At 44.7% G+C, this 14,876-nt stretch overlaps 1 protein-coding gene across 3 annotated transcripts in view; it reads right to left on the reverse strand.

The window, feature by feature from the left end:
• CHD6 (chromodomain helicase DNA binding protein 6) overlaps positions 1-14,876 on the reverse strand; it is a 188,699-nt gene that overhangs the window by 100,218 nt on the left and 73,605 nt on the right. For 2 of the 3 annotated variants that reach the window (XM_040435016.1, XM_040435017.1), the window contains 2 exons: positions 13,998-14,142; positions 4,793-4,942 (listed from right to left, as the gene is read on the reverse strand). In XM_040435016.1, the coding sequence (XP_040290950.1) occupies positions 4,793-4,942; positions 13,998-14,142 (295 nt within the window). The remainder of the gene's footprint in view (positions 1-4,792; positions 4,943-13,997; positions 14,143-14,876) is intronic. The other variant, XM_040435018.1, reaches the window with a different exon arrangement.

Genomic DNA, 14,876 nt, shown 5'->3' on the forward strand with positions numbered 1-14,876 from the left:
ATATAGATACTCTAGAGAGAGTTCAGAGAAGAGCTACTAAACTAGTACATGGATTGCAGGATAAAACTTACCAGGAAAGGTTAAAGGACCTTAATATGTATAGCTTGGAAGAAAGAAGAGACAGAGGGGATATGATAGAAACTTTTAAATACATAAAGGGAATCAACTCGGTAAAGGAAGAGAGCATATTTAAAAGAAGAAAAACTACCACAAGAGGACACAGTTTTAAATTAGAGGGGCAAAGGTTTAAAAGTAATATAAGGAAGTATTACTTTACTGAGAGAGTAGTGGATGCATGGAATAGCCTTCCTGCAGAAGTGGTAGCTGCAAATACAGTGAAGGGGTTTAAGCATGCATGGGATAGGCATAAGGCCATCCTTCATATAAGATAGGGCCGGGGGCTATCCATAGTATTCAGTATATTGGGCAGACTAGATGGGCCAAATGGTTCTTATCTGCCGACACATTCTATGTTTCTATGTTTCTATACCGCCTATGAAAGGGGGTCATGCCTATGGCCGGCAGAGAAACCAGTGAGAGTGCAGCATAGTAACATAGTACATAAGTACATCATAGCACATCAGTGAGAGTGCAGCATTCCGCCTATGGAAGGGGGTCGTGCACATAGCCAGTACCGTATCCGGTGAGAGTGTAGTATTCCGCCTAAAAAGGTGGTCATGCACATGATCGGCAACAGATCCAGTGAGAGTGCTGCGTTCCGCCCATGGAAGGGGGTCACGCACATGGCCGGCAGCGAATCCAGTGAGTGCTGCGTTCCGCCCATGGAAGGGGGTCACGCACATGGCCGGCAGCAAAATCCAGAGAGAGTGCAGCGTTCCGCCTATGGAAGGGGGTCGTGCACATGGCCAGCACCGTATCCGGTGAAGGTGCAGTATTCCGCCTAAGAAGGGGGTCATGCACAGCCGGCAGCCAGGGAGAGTGCAGTATCCCGCCTAGGAGGGGGGGGGGAATGCACATGGCAGGCACCATAACTGGAGAGATGATGAATGCTGCCTACGGAAGGGCCGCATGCACTTGGCCAGCGCCGTATCCTGGAAGAGAGCAAGAAAACCGCCTAAAAAGGGAAAATGCCCTAGCAGCGACGCAGGCTGGGAGTGCAACACCATGCCGCCTGTGGAAAGAGGTCATGCAGACATGCAGCACTACTGATGAGGCTGCAGCGTCCTGCGCAGTCCAATAGAAATTAGTCATCTATTATTCATTATCATTATTATTTTATTTTTTATTTTTTTATTTATTTTAAACACAGCCTCTCTGAGGCTAAAAGGGGGGCCACCTATAGGGGCACAGATCGTCTGAGAGACAGAAAAAAAGGGGGGCCAACCATACAGGCCCATTGGGAGCCGGCCTGTACCCAAAGGGTTAACAGGGATCCGGCCAGGAGGGCGGCGCTGCGATCCCCTGGGGGCGGAGGAACCCCCAGGCGGGAAGAATTCGCGCCTAGAGAAGTTCCCGCCCCCTCCACCAGAGGCCGGAATTTTGCGACCTAGTAGGCCGCGAAGCCGGGGTCGAAATTTGCGGCGCCCGGCCGGGACCTGAGGTGGAGTGGCGCTTCGAACCGGCCGCGGGTGCCCACCCCGAGGGCCGGTCGGAATTGCGGCCCAGCAGGCAGAAGCCTGGGACAAAATTTGCGGAGCCCCGCCGACCAGCACCGACGGTCGGACGGGGCCTGCTGGGGCATAGTCAAGCCCAATGCCGGCCGCGGGAGCCCACCCCGCCGGCCGGAATAGTCAGGGGCCCGGAATGGCGGCTCGCCGGCCGCGGAAGCCCACCCCACCGCCGGAAGAGACAGGGGCCCGGAATGGTGGCTTGCCGGCCGCGGGAGCCCACCCCGCCGGCCGGAATAGTCAGGGGGCCCGGAATGGCGGCTTGCCGGCCGCGGGAGCCCACCCCGCCGGCTGGAATAGTCAGGGGGCCCGGAATGGCGTCTTGCCGGCCGCGGGAGCCCACCCCGCCGGCCGGAAGAGTCAGAGGCCCGGAATGGCGGCCTAGCAGGCCGCGGAGCCTGAAATTTTTGCGGCGCCCGGCCGCACCGGAATATTAATGCTGGCCGGAGGCGAGGCCTTACGCAACACTGCGGTAAGGAGATGGGGGGATCCAGAGACGGGGTGCCCGTGAGGAGAAGGCAGGCGACAGCAGAAACTATGTCACAGCTTCTGCAGCTAGCTGTGGGGAGACAGCCACTAGCTAGTTCATATCCTATGAGGGCCAGGAAAAGGGAGGGGGAGGCAGAGAGCAGATTGTCGCTCTGCGGCACCCCAGGGGCCAGCCAAGGTCCAGCAGGGGAAGGGTCCAGAGGCCCAGTATGGGGGTCAGGCACGCAGGAGACCAGGGGGGGGGGGACGTAGGGCTGGAGAAGCCTCTCTCTTACCACAGCCGTCTTTACCCTCGGTTCATTCCAGCAGGGTCGCCCCTTCAGCTACTGGCACCGTAGTGGCAGGAGGCTGGAAGAGGGACTTGGCGTGCGGGCGACCCTTGTGCTGGCGGGATGTAGGGGAGCGAGGCTGCCCTGATCCACCTTGTCTTCTGTGGGGGAGGCAGCAGTGCGGGTGACCGGCACTGGCGCAGCTCAACCCCGGGAGAACAGAGAGGTCTAGTGCGTCTCTGTTGTCCCTGATGATCTGGAACAAAAAGAAAAGAAAAAAGTAAAAATCTAAAATTTAAACAAGGAGAAAACAGCCCTGCAGAGCAGGGAGTGTCTTGCCTCCTTGGACACTAAGCAAAAACTGGCAGTCTCTCTCTCCAGGCTGAGGGTATAGCTGTGGAGGAGGGGCTTAACAGTCTTCACTTAGTGTCACGCCTCCTATGGAGATGAGCTATACCCAAGGTCTTCTGTGTCCCCCAAGGAAACTGGGCGAGAAATGGGAGTATGGGGTATTGGACCCAATCTTATCAGATAAGATTGGTTTGGACAACCCTTTTAAGGGGCTAAAAGCATGCAGATGTTGCATTTAAGTAGCGGGTTCAGCAATCTCAGTCAACAGGTTTACAGATATATAAGCTTCCACAGACACAACAATACAGGTTGTACTATAGAGTGCAGCGACTATAAATATGGTCATAGGATGCCATAAACTGTCTGCAAAACAAAAACTTGAAAAAATACAACTATCTGATTGTACCTGGTTGCAAAATAAATCATCATAAGGCAAAAGTCAGTATGACTATGTTAAATATCAAGCATTAAAGGGGTATTCCAGCTGTAACAATTTATTTCCTATGCACAGCTGGGACCCCCACCGATCAGGAGAACAGGAACCCCATACTCTTAGGGGCACCCCGAGTGGCAGTACAGCACTCAATTACCTTTATAGAGATGAATGGAGTGGCAGTTCACATGCTTGACCTGCAGCACTGATCATTTTGGGGGGCTCTGAGGGGTACGGGGTCCCCATTCTCATAATTGGTGGGTGTCCCCCACGGAGCTAATAGTTAACACCAATCCTATAATATATCCCCATAACTTGTAACATCTGGAGAAATGTAAAGTACCCCATTCAGAGTCTCAAGAGTGTCAACAGTGGTAAATGGTAAAACTAGGAGTAGAGGAAAAGTGGTCTGGGCTGGCGGCTTTGTAAAAGGATAACTCAATACTAAAGCATGCAAAAACATTCGAGAGAAGTGTGGCAACACTGTGCAAAATGCCTTTCTTAATAACACTGAACCTATGCACAACAGCAAGGTCCATAAAAATGGTCTACAAATTTGGACATGAAAAAAGTGGACTAGCTTTAAGAGATTTTCGAGATTTTTTTGTCAAACATATCTCTGAATGCGATTAACAGCAGCTCAGGAAAGACTGCCACCCCCTTAATCAGGCACAGTAAACAGAATAAAAAAAAACTACCAGAAAATAAAACCAAATAAAAAAAATATGAAAATTTATGAATATATGTATTACTTATCTGAAACATTCCTTGTACTTCCTCCCTATTTGAATAGTCTAAAACCGCAATATTTTTGCCAGGCTACTACCTTACCTTACCTTACAAGGGTAAATTTATTACTGTATTTTCGCCATGCAAATCAGCTCTCCTTCTAAGATGAAAAGAAAACAGCCTCTGATACCACTAGATCGACAGTAGCTATCCTATAAGTCAATGCTCAACCTTTTAAACAGGCCTTGAGTCATAACTTGGATAATAGCTAAGTCAGTACCTCATCTACAGACCGTTGTTTCGGAGTTATTGCCCCTCATTAGTGCAGAGCAGAGAGAACTGACTTAGCTGGGTAAGAGGTGTTTTTTGGGGAACCAGAGGAGGTACTATTTCTCCATCGAGAATGCATAGTAGGCGTAAGGAGTCTTACAGGCCAGGCAAATTAGCTCTCTTTCCAAAAAGAAAAGAAAGCTGAACCCCTGATGCCATCAGATGTAAGGTAGCTATCATTTCAAAACAGCTGTCTGCAGATGAGATTCTGAATTAGCTATTATCCAAGTTATGCCTCAAGGCCTGTTATAAAGGCCGAGCATTGACTTATAGGATAGCTACCGTACATCTGGTGGAATCAGAGGTTCAGCTTTCTTTTTCCAAAGAGGGCTAATTTGCATACCCTTTTTCCCCCAGAGGAGCACTGCCTGGACTATAAGACTCCTTACACCTACTAGGTGATCTCCATAAGGAGAAATTGTACCTTCCCAAATGCATTTTCATCACAATTCTAGTTGCAAATTTAACAAGTTGCCAGTTATGCTAAAACATAGTATAGTATGAGACGCTTAATCTCCCCCACAGCTTTTGAAATATAGACAGGCACAATCTAGTTGCCTCACCTCAGCTTGCCATGCCAGTGTAGATGCAGACAGTGCAGATGCTCTCCCAGCCCCCAACACAGCGATAGTTTCTCCATCATCATCCACCACTTTGAAATCAAGGTCTTCATTATACTTCCTTCTCTTCACCTGACGGCCAGACCTTCTCTTCTATGCGGAAGTGAGATTGTTATTTACAATGAAAACCAGAAGAAATCCATTCAGTTACACAATGGAAGAGCCACAAGAAAAGAACAAAGAAACCACATAGTTTCCCAAGTAGTTTGGAAGATTTACGGTCAAATTTTGTGCCTGTGAAATATTATCTATGTACGAACAGTTGCATTCGGCCCTGAAAATAATGATCGTTAACACCTTAGTGACCAGCCTGTTTTGGGCCTTACTGACCAAGCCTTCTTTCTTTTTTTCATCATTGCGTTCCAAGAGCTATAACTTTTTTATTTTTCCGTCTATATAGCGTTATGAGTGCTTGTCTTTTGCGGGACAAGTTGTAGTTTTTAATGGCTCCATTTTGGGGTACACATAACTTTCTGATTAGCTTTTATTAACTCTTTCTGGGAGGGAGATGAGAAAAACAGCAATACTGCCACTGCGTTTTTACGTTATAAATTTTACAGCGTTCATTTTTCGGTATAAATAACATTATATATTTTTTCTGTGGGGTTTTTTTGTTTTGTTTTTTTACGGCGTTCACCGTAGGGGATAATTTACATGATATTTATGTAGTCTGGGTCGTTATGGACGCGGCAATACCAAACATATGAGGAAGATTTTGCAATTTTTTTCATTAAAAAGCGTATTTTCAATGGAAAAAAAAAGCACATTTTTTAAATGGGATTTTTTAAATTAAATAAATGTGTTTTTTTTACCACTTTACCACTTAATAGTCCCACAAGGGAACTATAACAGACAGCTTTTTGATTGCTTTTAAAATGCAATGCACTATCCCTAATGGAAATGCTATTCTAACTGACCAGCAGGCTGCGCCAGAGAGGCGCAGCCTGCTGGAAATTACTGAAGGCTGGTCTGGGGCCTACATCAGACGCCAGGCAGCCTTCACACAAATCGGCACCCTGCGATCGCATTTGCGGGGTGTCGATGGGAGACAGAGGGAGTCCCCTAACTCTGTCAGCACTTTACATGTGGCGGGCGCCATTGCTCGCGGCATGTAAAGTGATAAACAGCCCAGATCGGCACTCCTGCAGGTCCGGGCTGTTAGAGCAGGGTCGCGGCACCCCGCCGCACGAGAGACCCGTGCAGCGCTTAGACTGGGCCGCCGTAAAAAAAAGGCAGCCCAGCCTAAGGCTCTTAGTGACCGCCGTAAAACACGTATGGGTGGTCACTAAGGGGTTGTACAAGATTAGAGAAAACATGGCTGCTTTCTTCGAGAAACAGCACCACAATTTTCCATGGGCTGTGTCTGGTACTGCAAGCCAGCTCCACCGAAGTGAATGGGCATGTTATGCAATATCATGGAGCATGGCACTCTTTTTGGAAGAAATCAGCTATGTTTTCTAATGCTGTACCTTCCTTACTGTCCGCAGACCTCGTACCACAATTGTATGGCAAAGTTCACAGGTTTGAGCATAAACAAAAATGAAGGCACAAGAACACAGATAAGGGAATATTTTTCTGCGCTTCAAAACAAAAAGAGTGCAAGTATGCAGTAGAGATATGCTGGCGACAGTGTTTCACAATGTCTACTTGATAAAAGACAACAGATATAAACGGTGCTTCAAAACTGCATCAAAGAATATGGACACCTTTTTTTTTCCTCATTGTATATTTCTCATTTTGGGCTAAAAATAATTTTTTCAATTGTTTTTTATTAACAATTTTTCATAGTTTCTGTTCTACAACCGCGCCCTTCAGTGTATCTGCAGACTATTGCTTTCTATTTTACACTGAGTCTATTAGGCCTCTTTCACACGAGCGTGACGGATTTGCACTGGATGCGTTCAGGGTGTGTTCAGTGAAACTCGCACCATTTTGCAAGCAAGTTCAGTCAGTTTTGTCTGCAACTGCGGTCAGTTTTTTCCACGCAAGTGCAATGCGTTTTGATGCGTTTTTCACGCATGTGCTAAAAAACTGAAGGTTTACAGACAACATCTCTTAGCAACATTCACAGAAACATGCATTGCATCCGCACCTGCTTCCGGATGCAATGCGTTTTTTCACTGAAGGCCCATTCACTTCAATGGGGCCAGGACAGCGTGAAAAACATGCTGAACAGATGCGTGAAAAAAAACTTGCTCGTGTGAAAGAGGCTTTAGAAAGCTGCTCTGACGACTATGTGTAGCTCTCATCTCTGAACTTCTGACAGCTCATAAACACTCATTTAAAGGAAATGTGTCACCAAAAATGTTATCTCCCAGTTAAAACCAGATAGTAACACTGATTGCAGATTTATTTATTCCATTTCCTGAACATGATTATGGGGGTGGCCATCTTGACTGAGCTGTTCTTAACAGCATCTAGAAAGTATTTAGAAAACTGCTTTACAGCAGCCACATGGTCCATAGACACAATGGTCAGGAGCTGACTCTATTGATTTCTATGGGAGAGTTTTCTAGGCATGCTCTGTGATCTGTGCAGAGGTCATTGTACAAGGGAAGAATAGATAACCTTTGACAATCACCTATTGTGAATGAAGGATACTGTCTTATCTATACACCGAGGTGATATCATTACAGGCAGGATTAGAATAACAAATAAGCAGGTAACTGCAGTAAAGTGATCTGTACAGACCAGTGAGTGGTGCCTGTTTTTAGCTATAGTGGCCAGTGTGAAAACTGCAGTATTATTTTTTTTTTGCTTTAATATAGAAATTTACTTGGAAAATTAAAAAGAACATAAAAAATGTGATTTCAAGAGGTTTTCTAAAGACAGATGCCCTTTTAAACCACATTATTTTTATCAGTTTGATAAGAATTTAGCTATAATGTGCTGTCAGGAGTTCAGAGACAAGGACTACACATAGCATCTGAGCAGCTGCGCATTCAGTGCAGATACACTGAAAAGAAGACTTTAGAACAGAAAAGTTTGAAAATTGTTATTAGAGACCAACTGAAAAAATGATTTTGAGCCCAAAATTAACAAAATGCAAGGATAAAAAAAATGCCCCCAAAAGTATTCATAGCTTTTAAAGTCGGTATCCCAGAATCAATGGTTGGTTTAAAACCCATACAGACACATGCACCTTCTAGCTTTCTAGCGATTCATCTTCTGTCTTTTCTGTCTCCGGTTTGTCCCCGTATTCAATCAGTAAAATAGGCAGCACTTGACCGCCTGTTGTACAGCACATGTGACATTTGCTTGTGGGTAACTACGTTTACACTGCTCCCTGTAGTGTATATTGCACAAGATTGTCAGGTGCGGGGCGAATGGAGAAACCACGCATATGCAGACTCGCTGCACATGGAGATATGACGTCACTATACAGATCAGTGCCCACCTGCCGATGTTCACGCTCCAAAAGCCAGAATTGCTGGAGAACACTTCTAACTTGCAATCAGGTTTAAAAAAAAAAAACTGAATAGCATGAAAGTCATAGCAGAGAGACACTGTTCACTTTGGATTTTTATTTATGATTCTGGAAATACCTCTTCAACCCTTTCTGAACCTGCCTTTTTATATATATTTTTTTCTTTCATTGCCATATTCTGCCCCTCATTACGTTTTTACAGTTCCATCTATGGAGCTGCCTAAATACAATTTTTTTTGTGGGGTGATCTGTAGTTTTTATAGATATCATTTTGGGGAGTATGACTTTTTGATCACTTTTAGGTCAATTTGTTTTGGAGGTGAATCTTCCATTTTGATCCCCCCCCCTTCCCCATTATGTCCCTCGCCGTATGGGATAAATAAGTTTATATTTTAATAGTACAAGCGTTTTAGGACACGGCGACGCCTATCAACTTTGTTTTCTTTATTATTAATTTTTATTATGTGGAAAGTAGGGTTAATTTGAATTTTTATATTTTTAAAACATTTTTTTACACTTTTATTAAGCTCCCTCAGGAGCTTTTGATATGCAATTCTTAGATCATTTGGAATAAAGGACTATTACATTGTGAGATACTTGAGCTATTTTCCTGTTGAGCACTGCCACCTGCAGGGCTCAATGGGAACCACAGCTCTATTAGGTTGGCACTTTTCAAAGAGATGCTGGCTATCAAACACGGGGAAGGCGTTTCAGCCCTGGGAGCGGAAAGCCGCCTCTGATGCCGCTGTCACAAACTAATCATGGCATCTCAGGGGAATAAACGTCTATGATCAATGTTATCGCCGATTGCAGACATTATCCCTCGGTCTCTGCTGCTTAAAACAGCAGCAACTCGGCAGCTATGGCGCCTGCTGCGATGAGGAACAGGTGCCATTTTTAAACCATGAACTTCTGTGCACATATACGGCAGAGGTCCTGAAGGGGTTAAAACTTCCCCTTTCCAAATGACCTATTAGGGCATGCAGTGTTCGGTTTGAGACCCCCTTTAGTTAGTGACTCTCAGCGCTAGCTAATAAAGTAGTATCATATCTGTATAGTCCTCTATAGCTTTCTCTAGCAATAACAATCACTGAGGGAAGAGGTCACACTACATTTTTCTCAGAAGAGTAAAAATACTTCTCTTATCATTTTTGAGAAGTATTTTTAGCCAAGGAGAAGTATGAAAGTTGAAGTCATTCAAATAATAGGTAGGCATACATAAGGTTAAGGATGCAATTTATGCAGGGAACGGTGGCACTGTGGCAAAACTACAAGGGACATCAGTGATGAGATGGAGAAACTCCATCTCCGGGAATTAAGAAAATGAAAATAGGTAAATAGGTAAATATTACTTTATTATAAATATATTCCCAAATACCTTTCATTAGTTAAAATGGCTAATTTTGTCTAGGGAGCAATGATTAGGAGAAACAAAATGGCCGCTGTCCTATTTGTATATACAAAACCTGTCCTAATCACACAGCAGGACAAGTTACTTCACAACACTGAGGTAAAGAGCTGCCTCATCCTCCTCTCCTACTTGTCAGGGATTATGATCCTGAATACAGATGAGAATAGCTGAATCTCTGCAGGAATGGAGCTCATGAGGAGACATGAAGTACAGAGAGGATGGACTGTGGTAATGGAGATTGCATATAGGTGCTGCTGCTCATTAACACATCTGCTCATAAATTCCATTCCTACAGAGATTAAGTTCATGACCATATTAAACTGTATTCAGGATCATAATCCCTGACAAATAGAGCAGAGAGGAGGATGAGGCAGCTCTTTAGCAAAGCATTGTGAAGGTTTTGTGTGTATTAATAGGACAGCGACCATTTTGTTTTCCTAATGATTGCTCCCCAGACAAAACAAGCCATTATAACTAATGTACGGTATTTGGGAATATATTTATAATGAAGTAATATTTAAGTATTTTCATTTTCTTAAATCCCGGAGAACCCCTTTAAGGGAAGATTTAGCAAAACTGATGTAAAGTAAAACTGGCTTAGTTGCCCATAGCAACTAATCAGATTCCACCTTTCATTTTCCAAAGGAGCTCTGAAAAATATAAGATGGGATCTGATTGGTTACTATGGAAAACAAAGCCAGTTTTTCTTTACACCAGTTAAAGGGGTAGTCTCACTTGAGCAAATCGAATTTATCATGTAGAGAAAGTGAATACAAGGCACTTACTAGCTGGATTTATTTTTCCATCACATTATACACTGCTCGTTTCCATGGTTACAACCACCCTGCAATCCATCAGTGGTGGTCGTGTTTGCACTCAATAGGAAAATACACTAGCCTCTCTGGTGGCCGGGACTGTGGGACTGCACATAGGCCAGTGATTTTTCCTATAGTGTGCAAGCACGGTCACTGCTGGATTGCAGGGTGGTCGTAACCATGAGAGCCGCGACCCTGCTCTAACAGCTCAGACCGGCAGGAGTGCCGATCCGAGCTGTTTAACACTTTACAAGCCGCGGGCAATGGCGCCCGTCGCATGTAAAGTGCTGACAGAGGGAGCTCCCTCTGTCTCCCATCGGCACCCCACAAATGCGATCGTGGGATGCCGATGTGTGTGAAGGCTGGCTGGGGTCTCATGTAGGCCCCAGACCAGCCTTGAGTAATTTCCAGCAGGCTGCGCCTCTCTGTCAGTATAGCATTGCCACTATAGGTATACTGCATTGCATTTTAACCTCTTCAGGACACCTGGTACTTAAGGACACAAGGCGTACGGGTACGTCCTGTGTATTTCCGATCACCGCCGCCCCCCGTGTCGGCGATCGCCGCAAACCGCAGGTCAATTCAGACCTGCAGTTTGCGGCTTTACCTGCGGTTTGCGGCCGCGATGCCATCTGGTCCCCATGTGGCTGTAGGGGGGACCCGATGGCATGGAAGGCAGCGCGATGCCTAAGGAAGGAATCGCGCTGCCTTCCGGTGACGAGCCTGTGACAGAATTGCTCATTTATTCTTAGTTGCCACCAAAAAAACTTAATAACAAGCAATCAAAAAGCGTCATTTACTTCAAATTGATACCAATGAAAAATACAAGTCATCCCGCAAAAATCAAGCCGTCACACAACTCCACAGAAAAAAATATATATATAAAAGTTATTCAAAAACATTTTTTTCCTTTTAAAACGTAAAAAAAAAACTCTATGTATTTGGTATCACTGTAATCGTACTTGCGTGCACTATGACCTGAAGATGTGTCAGGAAGGATACAGTGCAGCGCGGTACAGGCCGGCAGGTGACCACGGAGCGGTGAGTAATAGCAAGTGCTTAACTCTGCTCTGTGGTCACATGACACAAACGAATCCCCGATGCAAAAAAATTTCTGAGGATTTATTTGTGTTGAATTACTCTATTCAATTGAGTAATAGTTTCAGCCCTAACCCCGACTTGCAATCATCAGACTGCAATTTGTATAGAATAATGGAATTTGCTCTATTATGCTATACAAGAATCACTATCTTAGGCCTCTTTCACACGAGTGTGACGGATTAGGTCCGGATGCGTTCAGTGAAACTCGCACCATTTTGCAAGCAAGTTTTGTCTGCAATTGAATTCAGTTGTTCAGTTTTTTTTCCACGCGGGTGCAATGTGTTTTGATGCATTTTTCACGCACGTGACAAAAAACTCAACGTTTACAAACAACATCTCTTAGCAACCATCAGTGAAAAACGCATCGCATCCGCACTTGCTTCCAGATGTAATGCGTTTTTCACTGAAGCCCCATTCACTTCTATGGGGCCAGGGCTGCGTGAAAAACGCAGAATATAGAACATGCTGCATTTTTCACGCAACGCAGAACTGATGCGTAAAAAAAAATGTACACAGACCCATTGTCATGATTCAGTGCGGGTGCTATGCGTTCAAGTCACGAATTGCACCCGCGTGGAAAACTTGCTCGTGTGCCTGAACTGTAATATACAAGTAATGAGCCTGGAAGCCTAGAACGGCCTACCCCGGAAGCACGCGCTTCTGGGTTTTAGCCCTTTCAGACGCAGTGGTCACATTTGACCATGGCATATGAGAAATTAAATGTCTGCGGACAGCATTACTGCCGATCGTGGTCATTAGCGGCTGAGGAGCGGACACCATCTTTAAAGACCCAAAAGGAAGGGGGTTAAATTGCTACATTTTCATAGACTACAACTTCAATGCAACTTCTGAATATACCTGCACATAGCCCTCAAAAAAATGTGCACAGACAATTTGCATATTTTCTAGCAAGATGGGGTTCCCTCAGATTAATAAAGACCCTGGACATTGGCTAGGGTTAATAAGCCTCTTGGTGAAGTCTGGGATGAATGAACAGCAGGCAGTTATAGCCAAGTGATAAAGTACAGACTAAGAGAACAGTATGGACTACTCTGTACTTAAAGGGAATGTGTGATCAAAAAAATGACCTATTGTTTATATCCAGTTTTTATGTTTAACATACTATTAAAGAATTTTTGATGAAACCATCAGTTTTTGCACTGGCCACTAAGCTTAATAATAGGTGCCCCTTCTTGGTCTGTACAGATCATTTTACTGCAGTTATCTGCTTATCAGGCATTCTAATCCTGCCTGTAATGTTATCACCTCTGTGTATAGATAAGACATGATACACCATTCACAATAGGCGATTGTCAAAGCTTATCTACTCCCTTCTGACCTTTGCACAGGTCAGAGAGCATAGCAGGGAATAGTTATTATAATTTTGATCCCTGATCTAGGATCACATCAGTACCTTGGCGTTGTTTAAGAAATTGCATACCTACTGACACACATTAGTGTGTGGGATACAGGTCTTTAACGTGAGCCTGAGAGAAGCCGAGATCTGTGATATATACCGGTAGGTTTATATGATTTGGAAAAGGATTTCTGAGTACAATGTGTAAATCCTGACAGGACTCCTAGGAGAGACAGTAAGAGTCCTGATAACCCCGCCCACACACAATGATTGACAACTCTCCCTGTATCATATCAGTGTGTGTATATTGAAGGCAGGGGCAGCAGGACTCTCATTGTCTCTTCTAGGAGTCCTGACAGGATTTACCTTAGAGGTTCACTTTAAAGGGGGCTTTCCCATTTTAGATATGTATGGCATATTCAGAGGATATGTCATAAAGGTCTGATAAATGCAGGGCCCACTTCTGAGACTCCTATAGAGGTGAATAGAGGAGCCGTGAATTTGTGGCCATATATCCACTGAGATTGTGAATATAAAATATATAAAGCTAGTAAAATGCAGCCATATTAGGTTAATTATTTCATTCTGACGGGTCTGGAAAGCCTGTTGTCTTATGTACTGTACAGACCAGAGTAACACACCAATATACATATACAGATCACCAATATACATATGCAGACCACCAATATACATATGCAGACCACCAATATACATGCACTGTACAGACAAATGTACATTTACTGTACAGACCACCAATATACATTTACTGTACAGACCACCAATATACATGTGCTGTACAGACCAGAGGAACACACCAATATACATGTGCTGTACAGACCACCAATATACATGTGCTGTACAGACCACTGATATACATGTTCTGTACAGACCACCAATATACATGTGCTGTACAGACCACTGATATACATGTTCTGTACAGACCACCGATATACATGTGCTGTACAGACCACCAATATACATGTGCTGTACAGACCACCAATATACATGTGCTGTACAGACCACCAATATACATGTACCTGACTGTCGAGAGACTCGGACTCCTCTGTGCTCTGAGATCCCGAGTTTAACATGGAGAGCTCCCCCTCCAGGGTGTCTTCACATGATTCTGCTTTCCTCTTCCCTTTCTTCTTTTTCTCCACTGGAGTTGGCCCCTGTTCTTTGCTGCACAGGTAACAAGAATTATTCATTACAGTAATACAGCCAATGTACATTTTTACGTTCACAGTCCCAATCATTTTATTTCAAGTGGCTTGGGAATATTTGTCTACTCAAACCATACAGAGATCTTCCTGAACAGAAAAATGACACCACTAACCGCTAAAGATTTTGGGTATAGAGCTAAGCACATGGGCTGCTAGATCGCCACTAGCACATCTGCAATATCCAGTCCCCATAGCTCTGTGTGCTTATATTGTGTCAAAAAACAACAACGATTTTATAAATATGTAAATTGACCTTAGATGAGTCCTGTCTCCTCCATGCTTCAGAGAGGAGTCCAGCGTTCTCTGACTCTGAGCCCAGCCACGCCCACTGTGAAGGAGCCCAGCACCGCCCCGCATCGTCCGAATCTCCTCCTTGCTCCGAACGTCACAAAGCTAGAGTGCCGTAATCCCGCAATGCGCAAGCTAGCGCATGCGCAGTTTGTTCCCTGAGGCTGATGCCAGAGCAGGGAAGGAACACTATGCCGACACTGCGCATGCGCTAGCTTGCGCATCGCGAGATTACAGCGCTCTAGCTTTGTGACGTCGGGGAGCAAGTAGGAGATTCGGAGTATGCGGGCGGTGCTGGGCTCCTTCACAATGTGCGTGGCTGGGCTCTGGAAACGTTAGTAGCCTCATTTAAACATAAAATCGTTTTTTTGACACAATAAAAGCACAGAGAGCTATGGGGACTGG

Source organism: Bufo bufo, chromosome 6 (genome assembly GCF_905171765.1).
Source record: "Bufo bufo chromosome 6, aBufBuf1.1, whole genome shotgun sequence".
Classification (NCBI taxonomy): Eukaryota; Metazoa; Chordata; class Amphibia; order Anura; family Bufonidae; genus Bufo; species Bufo bufo.